The 18,612-nt window shown below is 53.6% G+C and overlaps 2 protein-coding genes across 9 annotated transcripts in view; one reads left to right on the top strand and one right to left on the bottom strand.

The window, feature by feature from the left end:
• GGACT (gamma-glutamylamine cyclotransferase) overlaps window positions 1-13,755 on the top strand; it is a 52,323-nt gene extending 38,568 nt beyond the window's left edge. For 2 of the 7 annotated variants that reach the window (XR_014303308.1, XR_014303309.1), the window contains exons 3-4: window positions 7,212-7,397; window positions 11,586-11,780. Coding sequence is in view for 5 of the 7 variants with exons in the window: in XM_082700837.1 (XP_082556963.1) it covers window positions 12,791-13,261 (471 nt within the window). In the remaining 2 variants the exon portion in view is untranslated. Of the gene's footprint in view, window positions 1-7,211; window positions 7,398-10,497; window positions 10,779-11,585; window positions 11,781-12,776 lie in introns of those variants that run through there. The other 5 variants (XM_082700838.1, XM_082700839.1, XM_082700837.1 and 2 more) reach the window with 4 other exon arrangements.
• A 1,179-nt stretch (window positions 13,756-14,934) lies between these two features.
• PCCA (propionyl-CoA carboxylase subunit alpha) overlaps window positions 14,935-18,612 on the bottom strand; it is a 403,241-nt gene continuing 399,563 nt past the window's right edge. For both annotated transcript variants that reach the window (XM_082700821.1, XM_082700820.1), the window contains exons 23-24: window positions 18,057-18,134; window positions 14,935-15,279 (exon numbers count right to left, since the gene is read on the bottom strand). In XM_082700821.1, the coding sequence (XP_082556947.1) occupies window positions 15,211-15,279; window positions 18,057-18,134 (147 nt within the window). In that variant the 3' untranslated portion in view covers window positions 14,935-15,210. The remainder of the gene's footprint in view (window positions 15,280-18,056; window positions 18,135-18,612) is intronic.

Raw genomic sequence — 18,612 nt, 5'->3', positions numbered from 1 at the left:
TCCACCCCCGAGCCACGGGGGCCCCTTTGCGGTGAGGACTCGCGGCACCTTCTTGCCGGGCTCGGCCCTGCTGGTGGCACGCGTGCTCCCCGCCGCAGCGACAGGCGCCCCTCGCTGGCTGTGGGGCCCGGCCTCCCCGGCCCCATCCAGCCCCGCGCCGGAGCCCCTGCCCTGACCCGGTTCGGGGATTTTACAGCTGTTTTTTTCCAGACTTTCAGAGCGGGCCTGGGGGTGGGGGGGGACGGTCCTGTCACCCTCGTGGGTCACTGTTTTAAAGGCAGCAAAATATACCTGCCTTACAGTGGTCTGGCATTGAGAAATCTCTTTGTAAGCTGCCTGGCACGGCCGGTTACCCAGACAGCGCTCGGAGGACCCCGTGTGGCATCAGGGACCATAAAGCGCCTGTTTGTCTCAGGGACCCCTGAGGGGCAGAGAGGGAGGGGACAGCGGAGCGGAGACCCTCACTTCTTGATTTCAAAGGCACCGCCGCCCGTTCATCAAGAAGGTGCTCGGGGGAACCGATTCCGGGGCAGTCAGTGGAGCCGGCGAGGGTCGCCCGGCAGGAAGCCCCCGACATGGCTGTAAAGCGGCCCCCGAGCCGGAGAGTGACAGCATCAAAGCGGCCACAGGATGCGGCCCGAGCTGTCCCCGGCAGGCCGCCCGCCAGCCGCTCGGGCGGGCGGGACGCGAAGCTCCGGGCCGGCTCCGCTCAGAGTTCAAGGCCCTTTGTTTGTTCACCTGTTTCCTCCAGTTCCGAAGCACTTCTGAGGAGCTGACGTGTCACTGTAGCAGCCACGGGCCAATTTCTGCAGGGACACAACGCTGGGCCAGGGAGGGCAGAAGAGCCGCTCGCTGGAGCGACGGGACTGGTCTATGCAGTAAGGAAGGGCCGCTCCGTGCGCAGTCCTTGCACGCGGCCGCGCCAGGTCACCCGGCTGCTGGCAGCGGCGGCACACGCGGGTCCCCAGGGGTGGCGGGCGGCGCGGGTCATGCGGGTCCCTCGTGCCCCCGAAGCCCAGCCCCTCCCAGCCTCAGTGTGACAGTGTGGGAGATCACGTTGGCCGCAGCGACGACAGCCTGAGGTGACAGCTTCACTGACACTGCCCCGCATCAGGCCGTCACTCTGATCCACGCCGGACAGGGTGTCTGCGGAGGCTCCTTTACTGCGAGGCTGTTCTCGTGTCCGAGTGGGTGTGCTCGGGGGCCTCTGCAGATCCGTCTCCGGGTCAGCACGAGCCGTTTCTCATTTCTCCTCGGATTCCCGGGTCGCCTGGGCTTCTGCACCGCCCTCGGCGCGCGGGTCGGTTGCAGACTGAACCAGCACGGTACAGCTTCGCCTGAGCCCTGCCTTTTACACTCTTGCCACCAGGTGGCTAAGAAAAAAATGAAGCAGGAAAAATTCAACCATTAGGAAATGAGTTGTAATCACTTCTAATTCCTGCTTCGGCAGTGAAATACGAAACTACAGGCCGGCTGTGTCTGAAGCCTGACAAGTGCCAAGCACGGGACAGGCAGCTCCTGCGGCGGCCGGAGGGACACTCCAGCCGCGGTTCTGTTTTCCTAAATACTGACCGCGCTGAAAGAGCCGCATTTTGCTGGAGTCAAACTTTGTGAAATTCTCTGAGCCTGTCCCACTCGCTGCTGACCCCCGGCTGTCCACAGTCCTCCCGACCAGTTTGGACTGGGGTTTGGACTGGGGTTCAGTTTTTGGGCTCTTCGGTTCCAAAGGGAAGGAGCTGACAGCCCCGCACGGCAGTGGCCTCCTGCTCAGTCCTGGACACACCGACGACGCCCCTGGCAGAGACGGTGTTCAGGGTCATCCGGAGTCGGCTGGAGAACCCCAGAGTGAAACAGGCCACGCTGAATGTTAGCATCCCACGTGTCTCTGTCATTAATTCTGTAGGGACATCCATGCGTTGTAGGGATGGTGACCTAACAGGGTAGGAAACACTTTAGATTTCTCCTTCGACTGCGTTCGTTAGAGGGAAGACAGCATCAGAGGACAGGAACCTACTCTGTGGCATTTAAAGAGAATGGCAGATCTCAACCCGCGAGCACAGAACCCCACCGGTTCGCTCACCAGTGCGTCTCGTGGTGCTGCTGCTCCTGGGCTTTCCAGGCTGCCCTCCAGTTCTCTCATTTATTAACTCTGACAAGTCACCTCTTGGTTGTACACGATTTTATTCACAATTTGTTTTTCTGATTCAAAGTGAACATGAGTGCCTTAATCCGCTAATGGGAATTAATTGCTTGTTTCGGTGCTTAACTCTGATCCTTTCTCAATCCCCACAGGGATGAGTTTCTTCCTGAAGGATCTGTATTTGTTCAAAACCCAATCAGAAAGGCAATGATGTTTTTCTTGTGAAAGGAGCCAGAAATGCAAAATGTTCATTCTTTTTTCGTTTCTTACATAAGTGGTAAAGGATACAATTCAGTAGACGAAATGTAGACTATTATAATTTGGTCATTCTAGCAGGCTGCATTAGTTCCCAGAAAAGTTTATTGTCAGGTTTTCTTTCAGGAGAAGAAACTATCTTCTGCAGAAGAAAGCTACTGGACTGATTTTCCACGAGTTGAAGTTCACAGCCATCGGTCTAACCAGGTTCATTTCAATGTAGCACCACCTTCCTGGGCATTCTTGGCTCTGAAAAATCATCAAGGCCCAACCAGTAACTGAGATGGCCTGGTTCCCTCTCCCGTTTATTATGCAGAATATTCATTGTTTTATTTCTTTAAGAGGCTCCACTGAGAGGCATATAAGTTAGTAGATATTTTTATAAGAGCTTGATAAAGGGAGGGGGTCGGGGGGAGAACCAAGGAAAGGACATTCACTGGGTGCCGAGGCCACGGGCACATCGGCAATCAGTAGAGACAGGGATTCGATTCAGGCCTGTCACCGTGCATTTCTTCTCTCGTACCGGGCACTGCGATCTCCCATGTCTCTCTATGAACACGGAGGCTGCCCTGCCTGACCTTGTTCCCCACAAAGGCTGGGCCCACAGGGCGGGCCTGGTCGGCCATCAGTGTCCTAGAGGAGGCTGACCTGGGGGTACGTCCTGTACATTAAAGCGGAGACAGAACCACTTCTAAAGGCCACTCTTTGGTTTCCTCTGGAAAAGCCCAAGTGGCTCACCTTAGTATTTTATCTGAGACTCTGACACGGCTGAGACACAGTAACGTATGAGCTTGGGGAGGGCAGTGCCACCCCCTCCCAACCCGAGTGAGCCACAGGCATGCTGTTGGTTAGCCCTGGCTGGGGTTCTGAGAAGATCTGGCCCAGGTAATAGACTTTTATACATGTCCTGTTGGCCGTGACCCTCATAGTAGCCCCTGTTCACGTGGGGTGAACATGTCAGACAAAGAACAGAAGAAAAACAACGCTGAAAGCCAGCAAAAGGAAGGAAAAAAATAGAGATTAGAGCAGAGATAAAATATAGAAGAACAATAGAGAAAAATCAACAAAAGTGGCAAACATTTAATTTATTAACAAAGATACAAATAAGTCAGAAACGAAAGAGGGGACATTACAGCCCATTTAAGAGAAATAAAAAGAATTACAAGAAATAGTTGTACACCAAGAAACTGGAAATCCAGATGAAATGGATCATTCTTAGAAGCACACCCCACCGAGATGAGCTGTGATGAAACAGAAAATCGAGCAACTCATGATCAGAAAAGAGATTGAATTAGTAATCAAAACCTCTTAACATGGGGCACCTGGGTGGCTCAGTGGGCTAAAGGGTCTGACTCCTGGTTCCAGCACAGGTCGTGATCTCACGGGTCATGCCTGCGATTCGCTCCCTCTGCCACCACTTGCACACTTTAAAAACAAAGACCAGAACCAGAGGGCTTCACTGGTGAATTCCACCAAATCTTCTCAAAACTAGAAGAGGAGGGAATACTTCCAAACTCATTCAATGAGACAGCATTCTCTGTTACCAAAACCACAGATTAATATCCCTGTGAATTGATGTTAAAATTCAAAACAACATATTAGCAAACAAAATTCAGCAACAGATGAAGAGGATAATGTATCACGACCAAGTGGAGTTCACCCAGGAATGCAAGGGTGGTTCAGCGTTAGGAAAATCAATGTAATACACATTAACAGAAGGAAAAAAAGTTTAACAAAACTCAACACCGGTTTGTGGTAAAAACACTTGAACTAGGATTAGAAGGAAACTACTGCAATATAATAAAGGTCATATATGAAAAGCCGCTACTCAGAGATGAAAATCAGAGTTTCCCCCTTTAAGACCAGAAACAAGACAAGGATGCTTGTAATTTTACCACTTTTTTTTTTTTTAAGATTTTATTTATTTATTTGATAGAGATCACAAGTAGGCAAAGGCAGGCAGACAGAGAGAGCAGGCTCCCCGCAGACCAGAGAGCTCGACGCGGGGCTCCGTCCCAGGACCCTGGGATCATGACCTGAGCCAAAAGCAGAGGCTTAACCCACCGAGCCACCCAGATGCCCTGTAATCTTACCACTTCTATTCTACACAGATTACAAGTCCTGCCTAAAATAGTCAGACAAGTAAAAGTATAAGAGATATCCAAATTGGAAAGGAAGAAGTAAAATTATCTCTATTCACACTATCTTATATGTAGAAAGCCCCAAGATTTCCACAAGAATACTGTCAGAATAAACAAATTCAGCTAAGTTGAAAGATACAGAATCAGTGCACAAAAATTAGTTGCATTTCTATATATTAACAAAGAAAAATCTGGGGCACCTGGGTGGCTCAGTCGTTAAGCGTCTGGCTTCGGCTCAGGTCACGATCCCAGAGTCCTGGGAATGAGCCCTTCGTTGGGCTCCCACTCAGCGGGAAGTCTGCTTCTCCCTCTCCCACTCCCCCTGCTTGTGTTCCCTCTCTCGCTGTGTCTCTTTCTGTCAAATAAGTAAATAAAATATTTTCAGACAAATAAAACAATGAAAATCTGAAAAGAAAATATAAAAACTAATTCCTTTTACAGTAATATCAAAAAGAATAAAATACAAATAAACTTAACCGAGGAGGTGAGAGACTTATACAATGAAAACTACAACACATTGCTTAAAGAAATTAAAGACAATAAATGGAAAGATAACTTATGTTAATGGATTAGAAGACTATTGTTAGGATACTAATCCTGCCCAAAGTGAACTCCAAGTTTAATGCAACTCTTATGAAAATCCACAAAGGTGCATTTTTGCAGAAATAGAAAAATCCCATCCTAAAATTCATAAGGAATATCCAGGGACCCCAAATTAAGCAAAGTAATCTTGAAACATAACAAAGTTGGAGGTCTCCTCCTTCCTGATTTCAAAAAACTTACTGTACAGCAACACAGCAACAGCAACCAAAACCAGTGTGGTACTGACATAAAGACACACATATACATAGACCAATGAAAGACAACAGAGATCCAGAAATCAGTCATTGCATATATAGTTAAGTGATTTTTGATAAGAGTGCCAAGACCAATGGGGAAAGGACAGTCTTTACAACAATTGGAAAACTGGCTATCCCTATACAAAAGAATGAAGTTGGGCCCTGACTTTAATTTTTTTTTTTTTAATTTGACACAGAGAGAGAGATCACAGTAAGCAGAGAGGCAGCAGGCAGAGAGAGAGGGCGGTAAGCAGGCTCCCCGCTGAGCAGAGCACCTGATGTGGGGCTCGATCCCAGGACCCTGAGATCATGACCTGAGCCGAAGGCAGAGGCTTTAACCCACTGAGCCACCCAGGCGCCCCTGCGTCCTTACTTGAAACAAAACAAAATTAACATACAAAATTAACTCAAAATGGACCAATGACCTAAACATAAGAGCTAACACTATAAAAACTTGAGAAAACATAGGGCGTAAGTTTCATGACATGGGATTTGGCAGTGATTTCTTGGATATGATACTCAATACACAGGAAACAGAGGTAAAAATACACCCGACAGCACCAAAATTCAAAACTGCATCGAAAGAGACAACCAACAGAATGAAAAGTTAACCTGTGGAGTGAGAGAACGTATTTGTAAATCATGCATCTGGTAAGAGGTTAATATCTAGAAGATACAGAGAACTAAAACACAAGAGTGAAAAACTTGAATCGACATTCCTCCAAGAAGATATACGAATGGCCAATAAGCAGATGCGAAGACGCTGAGCGTCTCCAGTCCCGGAAATGCACATCCAAACCGCAGTGAACTACAGCCGCACACCAGTCGGGATGGCCACGAGCAAAACAAAGCAAAACAGAAAACAAGTGCAGACAAAGATGTGGAGAAATTGGAACCCTTGCGCACCGATGGTGGGAACATAAAAATGGTACAGCTGCTAACGGAAAACAGGACAGAGGTTCTTCAGAAAATTAAACACAGAATAACCATATGATCTAGCAATCCCATGTTCATGGCAACACTGTTCACCATAGCCGAGAAGGGGAAGCAACCCAGGCGTCTGCTGGTGGATGGATACGTAACGCACGTGGTAGACGCCACTCAGCCTGCCGCAGGAAGGACGTTCTGACATGTGCCGCTGCACAGACGAACCCTGAGGACATTATGCTCTGTGAAATTAGCCACAAAAAGACAGACATTATATAATTTCACTTACATGAGGTTCCTAGAGGAGTCAGAGCAAGTAGCGTGAGACTGCCAGGGGCGGGGAGACGGGGAGCGGGGAGTTCTATTTAATGGGTGCAGAGTTTCAGTCTTGTAAGCTGGACAGGGTCTGGGAAGTGGACGGGGGTGATGGGTGTGCAGCAGTGTGAGTGTATTTAACACAACTGAACTGTACTGCTCTTACTCAGACCCAGGCCTTCCCAGGAGGACCGCTCCGACCCTCTTTCTGTCCCGCAGGTCCTCGGCCCCGGTGGTGCCCGCCCCAGCCTGGACAGACGACCTCGCCTATTTTAAGGAAGGGCCAGGCAGCTCAGCATGAACGTCCCTGTGGCCACGCATCTGTCCCTTGTGAGGCAGGGCCCCTCACCACGCCGTCAGCACATCTTCCCATGTCCCCGCTCCGCAGCTCTGTTCTGTTTGGGTTTTGATGCTGCCTGTTTACGCATCTGTTTCCTTTGACTCCACAGTGAACGGGAAAGGGAGTATGTACCTCATTCCTTGTGTGGGGGAGAACCTAATCTTCCCTCTACCCTTAGGACTCCTGCAGTAAAAGATTAACAGGAGAGAAACACAAAAATTCTCTAACGTGTGTTTTCTGCTGTGAACATGCAGAGACCCCGGGCACCGAGTCACTCCCTGAAAGGCCCGCGCCCTCCCCGTAGATACTCTCGGGGCAGAGACCAGCCCGGGGGCCCGGCGGGGGAGTCTGCAGGCAGCGCGCGGACAAGGGTAGACTGAGGCCGTGGGCACCGCCGGAGCTTCTGGACACGGAAGGCCGTCCCCCTCTTGCTGGCACAGGTAGGGGGACAACCTCCCAAGTGGAGACACTCCGTAGACACCCCTCAGATACCCAAGTGACTCTTCTCAAATGGGTCACTTCTAACTGACCTTCTCCTCTGTTTCTTTTTTTTTTTTTTTAAGATTCCATTTACTTCTTTGACAGAGACAGATCACAAGTAGGCAGAGAGGCAAGACAGGGAGAGAGGGGGAAGCAGGCTCCCTGCTGAGCAGAGAGCCCGATGTGGGGCTCGATCCCAGGACCCTGGGATCGTGACCTGAGCCGAAGGCAGAGGCTTTAACCCACTGAGCCACCCAGGCGCCCCTCTCCTGTGTTTCTTAAAAATAATCAGCCTGAAGTAATCCTCCAGCCAAAGAGGCCATGTCCTGGGGTGACGAGCTCAGCCCCCTGCGGCTCCCTGGCCTGTCCCTCTCCTTCGGTTGCTTCCTGCTCTCCCCTCACGCTCTCGCTTCAGGGGCCCCTGCCCCTCCGCACGCGCACTCCCGCTGTCCCCCAGCCATCTCCAGTCCGCTCTGGGCCCACGACTGCCACCCACTGGCTTTCTCCGCAACCGAAAACACACCCACGCCGCTGGTGCCGTAGCAGACTCTCCTCAGCGCCCCTCTAAGCTAGTGGTTTCCAGACCTCCGCTGCCTTCCCGTTGCACACTGAGCGTCTGGAAAGCTGAAGCGGCTGAGGGCCCTGTGAAATGGGGGGGGCCTGGGGTGCGGTGAGGGCTCCCCGAGGAGGAGACGCCAGAGGAACAGGCTCTTCTGGTCCCGCTTTCTCCCTAAATGCCACTTTAGTGACCCATAATGACAGAAGACGAGAGAAGGCAATGGAATTCTGAAGACAGAAGAGGACTCAGCAGCTCGGAGAAACCACACGTTAAGTCCCCACGCGGTGCGAAGCCAGCAAGCAGCCAGACTGCCCGGCAGACTCCAGACCGCGGGCCCGTGCACACGAGGCTCAGAGAAGAGCGAGCAGGAAGGAGCGGACGTCTGTGTAGGGAGCGGGGATGCCCAGCCGCCTCTTCCCGGCAGGCGGCCAGTGGGATACTGTCCAGAGAGGCTTGGTACTGGGGACACGGGGCCCAGCTGAGGGTGCGGTGAGGCGGCACCCTGAAAATGGAGATCGAGGGAGAATCTGCATGCCTAGAGATTCTGTTATCTGGAGCTCCCCCTCCCCACAAACAGATCCCCCACACGAGGCTTGCCAACCGTCAGCCCCTCTCCCTTGCACACAGCACTTTCATTGCCCACATGGTGTGTGGATTCTCCACACCAAAGGCCAGTAGCCAAGGATCACCAGCGTGTGAAGAAAACCTCTAAAGAAATACACACCGAAACAGAGAGGCCATGCGGGGAAAGAGGAAAATGTAAACCAACCCCCCGAACACGTGACGACTGATGCCTTCCCAAAGATGAGCGGGGACTTCGAGCTGGGAAGAACGATGATGGCAAAAACAGCCGCAAGTTCATAGAAGAACTGGGAGTCAAGTAGACTAGAAATACCTGGGGAAGGGGAGGAGAGAGAAAAAAAACGGGAAAATGCATGCAGGATCCATGACACCGGAGTATCAGGAGGCCAGAGAGAGAACAAGAAGGTGGGAATGAGAAGGGAACTCCCCCACGGCCCAAGATGGTGAGTTTTCAGATAGAAATGCCCAGCATAGCACATGAAAGAAGCCCACAAGAAGTGGGGCACCCGGGCAGCTCTGTTGGGGAAGCGTCTGACTTCTTGCTTTCAGCTCAGGTCATGATCTCAGGGTCATGGGGTTGAGCCCCACATCGGGCTCTGCGCTCAGCACGGAGTCTGCTGGAGATTCTCTCCCTCTGTCCACGCCCCACCCGTGTTCTCTCTCGCTCTCAAATAAATCTTAAAAACAACAACAACAACAAAAACCCACAAGAAAACACACTATAACCTCAGAGTCTGAGGGGAAAAGGAAGACCTCACAAGTCTGCAGAGAGGAAAGCTCAAGTCCTGAACAGAGCATGGTGGCGCCTGATGGCACTGGCCTTCTCAACAAGAGCGTGGGAACGCAGAAAACAAGAAAGCCTTTAAAGTTCTGCAGGAAACTTGCTTCTAGAATTCTCTACCAAGTCATGCTGTTAATTAAGAGTGGGAAAGAATGAGCTTCAGCAAAATGAGGGAGTCAATAAAGAAGGGGCCATGGGACACAGGGGAGACACAGGGGACACAGGGAAGCCCCGGGTGGCATGGCGGGACACCTCAGGCATGGAACCCACAGGTGCCTGGCTGCCTCAGGCGGAACAGCTTGTGACTCGATCTTGGGGTCGTGGGGTCGTGGGTTTGAGTCCCATGTTGAGTGTAGAGGTTACTTAAACAAACAAACTTTAAAAGCTGAGGCCCAAAATGGCTGTATTTTAGGCCAAGTCACTAAACCGGGACTTTGTCTCCCATCATTGTACTCTGAGACTTCCTTAGAAACTAGTCTTCACTGGTCAGGCAGGAATTTTCTGCTCAGCACCGATGAGGTCATCTGTCACGTGGGCTGTGGGCTCTTCCCCATCGCCCAGAGGAACCGGAGGTAACCGGCCTAGTAAGACAGTCCTGCTCCCACTGGAGGGAAGGTCACCTTGCCTGAACCAGTCCTCTTCTTTCGCTAGTGACTTCCTTGCCCTGCCTGCCTTCCTGTAAAACCCGCCCGTCTGCACAGCAACTCCGAGCAGCCCCTCTGCGCCAGATGGGATGTGCCTGCCTCGCGAGTGCGTCCGAACGGCCATTAGATCTTCGCATCTACCGGTGGTTTCTGTTCTTTACCAGTGCTCAGGGCTGAAAGGATGCGTACACCACTTTCTGAAAACGAGGCCGAGTTACCGTCCCAGAAACTTGAGTGGGGGTAGGGGGACAAGGGGGGAACCTGCAAGCGATTTTTTAATTCCAAGAAAAACAGAAAAGTTGTCCAAGAAAGGAAATTAATGATAGTACACTCTGTGCCTGATCTGAGAACAGTGTTGACAGAGTTCTAGTGCTGACATGAATATGGATTTGACCGGAACCCTGACAGGAGTCAGGCGGAGGGCCGCGGGGCGGTGCAGGGGTGCGTGCTTGGGGGCGGGGGGGGGGCGGGGGTTGGGGGTGCAGAGCGGCTCCCGCAGGACAGAGCCCCGCGCACAGGGAGAGGGGGCTTCCCGCCCTCTGCCCCAGCCTGCTGCTAGGACTTCCTGTTACAGCCGGGCACAGAGGTGACGTGGTTTGCCTAAAGCCACAAGCCAGGCAACTGGGTTCCAAGGTCTGCGCTGCAAACCGCGGTGCTCCGGGCCGGGGCGGCAGCCGAGTCCCCGCAGTATGAAGACCAACACCGAGTGCCCCAGCTTGAAGGCGTGAAGCGTTGCCTCCAGGGGGTGGGAAAGAGCAGGCAATTCACTGTTCTGGTAAAGCTGTCTGACTTTTTACATTATGGACACATAATTGGTTTAAAAATGTAATCCCAGAAGAGACGGGCGAGGGCCCCAGTGCCTGACAGAGCGGCCTCCGGTGTCTGCTGGCCTTGCCCGGCCGTGCACGCTCAGAGCCTCACCAAACCGGAGAGCCGGCGTCGCCCGACCAGATGCTTCCGAGTTTCCTTCCGGCTCTTAAGGCTCTGGCAGGGGACAGGGCCGGCAGGCACCACGGAGCCCTGTCAGGGCGACGCAGGGCGGGGTGGGTGCCGCGCTGGGCCAGCCCCCCAACAGGAGACCACGGGGGAGCTGTGCGGTGTTTCCGCTGAGGGCCCTCTGGGCGCTGCCCTGGGGAGAGGCTGCAGGGACCAGAGAAGCAGGCCCACTGCGGGGGGGGGGGGGGGCAGTCGCTGGGGGAGGGTGGCCACGGCGACCAGAGCCGGATGGAGCGTGGGCTCCCCAGGGAGATGCCGCAGGCACGGGCCAGCGGCCAGGATGCAAGCATCGGGGGCTCAGGAGGATCCTCCCGCATGTCCGGCCCCACCAGCCCACCCCTCCGTCCCTGTCGCTCTGTTGCTGTCGCTCCTCTCCACGCCCTCTTTGTGCCCAGGTTGGCGCATCCTCCCTGGTTCCCCAGCAGCAGCAGCGGCAGCCGGGCCACCTTCGGCTCCTTGGCGCTGACATGGTCCTCGCCCGTCTGTACCTGCACTCCGGCTTCTCCTTGATTCACCTCCAGACCTCCGTGCCCAGCACGCCTCCCTGAGCACCCCACAGCTCTAATCTGTCCTTCTCTGTCACCAGAGCCACCAGAGTCACCGAAGTAGAGCTCCCACCACGTCCCCGTCACACTCAAGGTGTCCCCGTCCTGCCCCAGAGTCTGCGCGCGCCTGCACGGCCGGCCTGGTGCTGCTCCCACGGCCGGGCCTTTCCGACCAGTTTACCTGAAACACAAGAACTCCCGACGCTCCGCAGGCTGGTGACCGAGGCAGGGGACAGGTGAGGAGGGCACAGCTGTGTGGGTCTGTGGGGGCCGTGCACCCTCCCCAGATGCCTTGAGGAGGCAGGGTGAGGCCGAGACCTGCGACACCAAGAAGTGTTAGTCCTGTGGGCCAAGTGCGACCTCTCCAAGGGCCACCTGCCACGTGACTGGCATCCAGGGGGTGTCCCCCTCCAGCTGTTCCTGGCTGGTGGCGGGCTGCTGCCGGCAGATGGACTCCTCTGTTGTTTCCACGTGCAAAGTGTCTTCCTTCCAGAGCCTGCCACCATCACACAGCTCTGCGCAAGGAGGGCAGCGAGGTGCCAGGCCTTGAGGAGCGAGGGCCCCCCCGTAACTTCCAGTTTTGTTGGAGTCACTTTGACACAGGTGACTTCTGTCAGTTATGTAACAGTCTGTGGCCCAGACCCAGGTGAGCAGTAAATAGTCACCTTCACCTGAGAGCCGAGGCTGCAGCGCTGAGTCACGGGGAGCGGGGAGCCTCACTGCCTGCTGGGGCCTTGGAAGCTGTGCTGGCTCCAGCTGGCTGGGTCGGACCGCCAGGACCTACTGTAAGCTTAGCGCTGAAGCCCGAGTGATCTCTCGTAGCGGACTGTGCCTGACTGCCTTGTACACGTGTGCGTACATGCACTGTGTATGTATATAAATACTTGCTTATTGGTATTTCTAACTTAGCTACAAAAAAATTTATCGTGTAATTTTTAAAGTCCTAACTGGTCTAAGAAAACAGCAGCAGGTCTGCAGAGTGATCCCCGGACGGGCTGGCTCCCTCGGACAGGTCTGTTCTTACCCAAGTACCTTTTCCTAGAAGACAGGGAAGGGTGGCCGGGGTTTCTCGGAGGCGGTGGTCCAGAGCGTGGGCTCCAGGCTGTGTGGGGCTTGGGAGCCGCTGCCGGCCTTCCCCGGCCCGGGGGTCCAGTCCCCACGAGGCCCGTACTCTCTTCCCCGGGCCTCTGCCGCGGACAGTGTGTACCATCTGCTCGCTCTCTCCTCCGCAGCTTCCGTGACCCGCATGGCCCGCGTGTTCGTGTACGGGACCCTGAAGAGAGGCCAGCCCAACCATGGGGTCCTGCGGGACCGCGCCAACGGCTGCGCCGCCTTCCGCGGCCGGGGCCGCACGCTGGAGCCCTACCCCTTGGTCATCGCCGGCGAACATAACATCCCGTGGCTGCTCAACCTCCCAGGGCAGGGGCAGCGTGTGCTCGGCGAGATCTATGCGGTGGACGAGCGGATGCTGAGCTTCCTCGATGAGTTCGAGGGCTGCCCCAACATGTACCAGCGCACCCCGCTGCGGATCGCCGTCCTCGAGTGGGAAGGCGCGCGTGGGGCCCCCGAGGAGACGCCGGCCGCTGACGGGACCCTGCAGTGCTTCGTGTACAGCACAGTCACCTACGCCCCCGAGTGGGTCCACCTCCCGCACCACGACGATTACGACTCCCAGGGGGGGCACGGCCTCCGCTATAATCCACGGGAGAACAGATGACAAGTGCCAAGATGGCTCCTCCACCGGGTTGGGGGGGTTCGGGGGACCTTGGCCTGGTCTGCGCGCACTGGTGCACTCAGTGTCCATGGAAACAGAGTTGTAAAACTCAGTCCGGGAGAAGGAACAATCTCTCTTTCAGTTGCAGCTCATTCCCCCAGTATTTGACACACTGATCCCAAGATTATGCCTGAAGCCTGTCTATCCTATAGCGCTTTGTTGCTCGCTGCTTCAAGAAAGCCAGGGACTTGAATCGACGGGATAAGGAAAATTCAGGATCTTAATTCCCTTAAATGACATTTCAAGAACTCATATGTCAAATTTTTCTTTCTTTTGCTTTGCTTTGCTTTGATCTGAAGATAACATTTAAATTGTAGACTTTGTGTAGCAGCTAGATTTCAGCAACCCTACTGCATTGATTCTAACTTGTAGCAGCAAGAAGAGTTTTTAAAACTGATTTGGGTTATCTCACTGTAATAAAAGAACCTCAAGAAAAACATATTGTGTTTGGGTAGTTTTAAACTGTATAAAACATTAGTATTCAAAATTTTCAGACCAAGCTTATTAAAAAAGGGATTACTAAAGACGATCATGTAATATTGAACTGGATATTTTGGGAAACCAAATTTAAGTGTTGGTACTATTATTGATTGGGGGGGGGCTCTACTTATGTGGTAGAAGGTTCTTTTCTTTCTCATCTCGCAAAATCACAAGCCAGCTACTTGCTCAGATGCTGAAGAGCCCGGTTTCAGACGGACACACACCCAGGCCTGAGGCCCAGGGGCAAGGTGCCCTCCCTGCCTCTGAAGGGAGCTGCGTTTGGGGGGTGGGAGAGCCTTTCAGAGAAGAACCAACACATTAGTAATTTGTTCTTCAGGCCTGACAGAAAGCTTAGCTTCCAAATACAAACAGCACTTAAAATAATTCTAGCAAGGCACGAGTACCAATTACTCCCCCTCCATCTGATGATCTGTCCCGCGTAGACTCCGAGCGGCGCACGACTCTGCCTCTGCTTACTTACCAGCCAAGTCAGAGACGGATCCCGAGGATCTCAGAAGCCACTGAAAAACGCAGCTGCTGGGCCTCCAGAACCTCGTTCTCCGCTGCGAAGGCTCCCGCGCTCTTCAACTTGATGGTAGACCGTGCTCACTAACTCCATCTGGCACAAAGACAGATCAGTATTTTTAGCCCTATTTTCTTAATTAGAAACTTGCTTCACAAAAACAAAAAGGCAAGGATAAGCACCAACGGATGGGCTTGTGGCAGCCACACCCACCCCTCAGGGTAAGGGAACCCCGCACAGCCTCTGGGACCGGGTGGGGAGGGCAGGCGTGCGGGCCCAGCTCTCCTGAAGCGGCTGCCCCCTGGGCCCGTGGGCCCTGCACTTACCGGTGAGAGCCGAGCAGGACGGATTTCCAAACTCCCCAGCAGCCCCACGTGGTCTCCAGATGTTCCGAAGAGGCACAGATGGGCAGTGAGGTCCTCAGCCGGGCAGAAGCAGGTAATCCGATTATAAGGTGGTAAATGCTAATTTAATGCGACTAAGGCAGAGAACTGGGGTTTATAGAAATGTTTTTTTAAAGGATCACAATGAAACACTAGTATTTCGAGTCTACTGGCACAGCCAGTAGCCTCTTATGTACATTGTCTTCATTCAAAAAAAGGGCAAACTAATATTTAGACAAATGCTCAGCTTTATTGATTTAATTTTGACACTAGGAAATCTCACAGCAGAAGTACAAATCATATGTACAAGTATTTATATCAATAAAAATTTCCATTGGTGATTTTTTGGCAGAATGTTGGTTTTGACTATATGTGGAATAAATATGACCATGTAAAATCTGCTGCACAGGGGTGTTCCTGCAAAACGCCTGACTAAATTGAGTGTGAAAGAATAATAATACAAATGGCTAATTAAATTGGGTGATGACTGAAAGGCTATAAATACTTCATTCCAGTTCCACGAGCAGATCTCCTTCTCCAACTGTGTCCCCAGCTTTGCACTGCACTGATTTCACCTTGAATTAAAAAAGAAAAGAAAAGAAAGAAGAGGGGAGCGTCAGTATTATTAACTGGACCACGAGGGTGCCATCTCGTCACCCGTTTCTGGAAATGAAGAGACAGCCCGGCAGGCTTTGGGGCGCAAGAGTCGACTCCTGCTTGGCAGAGGGGACCGAGTGCACAGGGGTGTCCTTGGGAGGGCGGTGACGCGCCTGTCCCGGTCTGTCCTAGAAGCTGCTGGTCCAAGGGAGTCTGCACCACCCGCTGCCCCTACCCCCCCCACCTCCGCCCTGCACTAGGCACGCGGGGGGTGGGGGGCAGGGGGGGGTGTGCTCTGTAGCGCCCCTAAAAGCCAGCTGCCCTGATGCTGCATGAGCGCCCAGCAGCCCGCCCTCCCACGCTCGGCTGCGGCTTCAGGTGGTGAGTTACTGGTATCCTTCGTGCTCAAAAACCAGAACCAGGGGCGCCTGGGTGGCTCAGTGGGTTAGGGCCTCTGCCTTCGGCTCAGGTCATGATCCCCGGGTCCTGGAATCGAGCCCCGCCTCGGGCTCTCTGCTCAGCAGGGAGCCTGCTTCCCCCTCTCTCTACCTGCTGCTCTGCCTACTTGTGATCTCTGTCTGTCAAATAAATTAAAAGAAAAAAAAAAAAAAAAAGACTTCTACCTTAAAAAAAAAAAAAAAAAAAACCGCTTTAAAAAACAAAACCAGAACCGAACCAAAACCCCACGCGCTGACACAAGCGCCAGAACGAGGGCCACTAATAGGAGAAAGTCCCCGCCCGCGACCCCCGGCTTCCCTCCGAAGCGAAAGAGGCGCCGCGCGGCCCAGGTGGAACCGGTCCTCCGGGTGTGCGGACCTGCGGGGCTTCAGGGGTGTCGGCCTCCCGGGGGGCTCTGCCGTGCGGGGAGCGGGAGGCGGGGACTGCACACCCGCGGGGCCACACCTGCCCAGCGCTCTGGGCACCCGAGAACTGGCGGGCGGTCGGGGCCTGTCCTGCGTCCCCGGGAAGTGGAAGGGCAGAAGGGCCCCGTGTGCCTCGCATCCCAGCCTGGGGACCCTCAGAACCGCGGGAATCCGCGCCGCGATGACTTCAAAGGACTGGAGGGTGCTCCGGGCGCCGGGGGCGGCTCACGCGGGTCGGAGGCCGCCGACGCGTGCACGGGACGCATCTTGCACGCTGCGCCCACGGCAGGGAGGACCGGCTTCCGTGGTGAGCGTTCGCTCGGGGAGGAAAAACGGCTCTCCAGGTAAGCGCGGCCCAACCCGAGGCTCCCCGGGCCGCTGCTCGGTGCTGGGCTCTGGCCAGGCCCCGGGCGCCCTGCTGGGGCGCAGCAGGAAAGGGATGGGCAGAAAGAGCTCCAGCTGATAGGGGTCGGGCCAAAGTACAAGCTGACCGGAGCCCCTCAACATTCTGGAAGCTACTCCCGGGCCACCAACAGCCAGGGATGGGCTTAGCCTCCGCAGGAGACCCAGAGGCCACCGTGAGACCAGGCAGACCCTGAACACACTGAGAGAAGAGGGCTCCACGCTCCTTCTGGAGCGAAGGTCACGTTCGTTTTTGTGCTGGTACCCCAGTGCAGCAACAGGTGCCCTTGGCATGCATCAGACGTCTATATATATACATGTTCTGGGTCCCCCCAAATGAGGTCAAGTTCTCATCATGCCTGGACATTACATGAAACTAACACAGCAGAAATGTTAAGTGCAAGGAGCAAAACCACCAATTTCTACAAGAACAAAGGCCACTTTGGGGTTCACTTTTAGAAAAGGAATCAGATGCAGAGGCCAACATTTCCAAATCTTGCCATTCTCCTCTCCCAAACGCCACAGAGCCTGGGCCCCGCCAACGGCAGCCCCTCCAGCCTGACCAGGCAGCCAGCTCCAGGCCTGCCCACCCTAAACTGGGCATCTGCTCCCAGCCAGGCCTTTGGTCTGGGCAGGAGCCTCACTTCCTGCTGGGGTGACAGAGGATGTATCTCTCTGATGCAAATGACAACTGGGAGCAGGCAGTACCTCTCTGCCAGGAGACCCACGTCCCCAGAGCTTGATCCTGGCTTCCCACAGAACAGGCCACGGAGCCGGCCACGGAGCCGGCCACGGCAGTCTCTGCGCCCCTCCTTGCCCGCCCCACCCCGCCTCACCCCCGGGATGCAGACGTCTCCAAACTGTCCTTCAGAAAAGCCTCCCTCAGCTGTGGGCAGCATCTTTATAGAAGCAAGAAGAATAATGAAGTTTATCAGTAAAAGGACTTCTCCAGTTTCCTCAAGGAGAAAATACATGTGAGAAGTTTTACTCTTAACAAGTTTCAGGACAAATACGATTCCTTTTTTTTTTTCCCTCCCTAAATCTTTACGTTCCACATGTACGTGGGGCTTTCAGCTCCTCTTGATCTAAAATTGTCTAGAATTGTTCTCTTTGTGGAGAAATTATCTTGAAGAGCGACATTAATCTCTGCGATCTCTCAGACCAGTTCCCGCTCTGCCACCTAAGTCTCAGGTGACTAAGCGCCTCCGAGACAGATGTAAACATTAAAAATTAAAGACCCTTTAATTGGAAAGACATTAAGGTGAAAGAACAATTGTTCTTTGACTACCTGCGCGTCACAAACTCTCCATGAGGCAGGGCCACGTGGGTGCCAAGCAGAAAGAGCTCCTATGTCCTGGTGTGCAGGAGCGAGGAGCTGGCAGGGGTCACCTCCACGGTGCCTTCCAGCCCTAACCGTCCAAGATCCAAAGATGGAAGTTCTGCTTCCTGTCACAGAGCTGGCAAGGGCTGATGGGAACTTGGGGACATACCTTGCCAGTTTTCCCAGCTGTCATGCTGTTCTGCATTTTCATGGCTTCAATCACACAAATTTCCTGACCTTCTGCTACCTGGAAAAACAAACAGAAAAGAGACAAGTCTTAAAATTGTTCTGATTTTGCAATAACACTCAGGAGTGAAACCATCAAGAGACTATCAGATGCTCTGCAATTTGACCCAAACAGCAGCAAAGACCTCTAAGACTTCATGTTCCAAGTGACTCTTCGGGGGGTAGCAGAGAAGGGCTGTTCCCTCTGTCCTCATCAAATGCCACAGAGATGTGGCCAAAATGGAATGTTTTCCTCCTAAGTGAAAATGTCCAGATTTGGCACAGCTCCACAGATGGGAAGATCTATGGCTTCCGGGGACTAGGAAGAAGAGGGGGGTGGTTACTGAGGGACACAGGTTCTCTTCTGAGTGGGGAAGAAGATGTTCTAGATTGACAGTAGTGATGGCTGCATAAGAGATTCTGGGACTAGACAAGAACTCCTGAGCGTGCACGGTAAGGGGCCGAACTGCCCTGGGCGGGGTTTTATCTCCACAAAACCA

Source organism: Mustela nivalis, assembly GCF_964662115.1.
Source record: "Mustela nivalis genome assembly, chromosome: 15".
Classification (NCBI taxonomy): Eukaryota; Metazoa; Chordata; class Mammalia; order Carnivora; family Mustelidae; genus Mustela; species Mustela nivalis.
The sequence above is the reverse complement of the archived record's forward strand: the minus strand, read 5'-3'. Positions and strand labels throughout refer to the sequence as shown.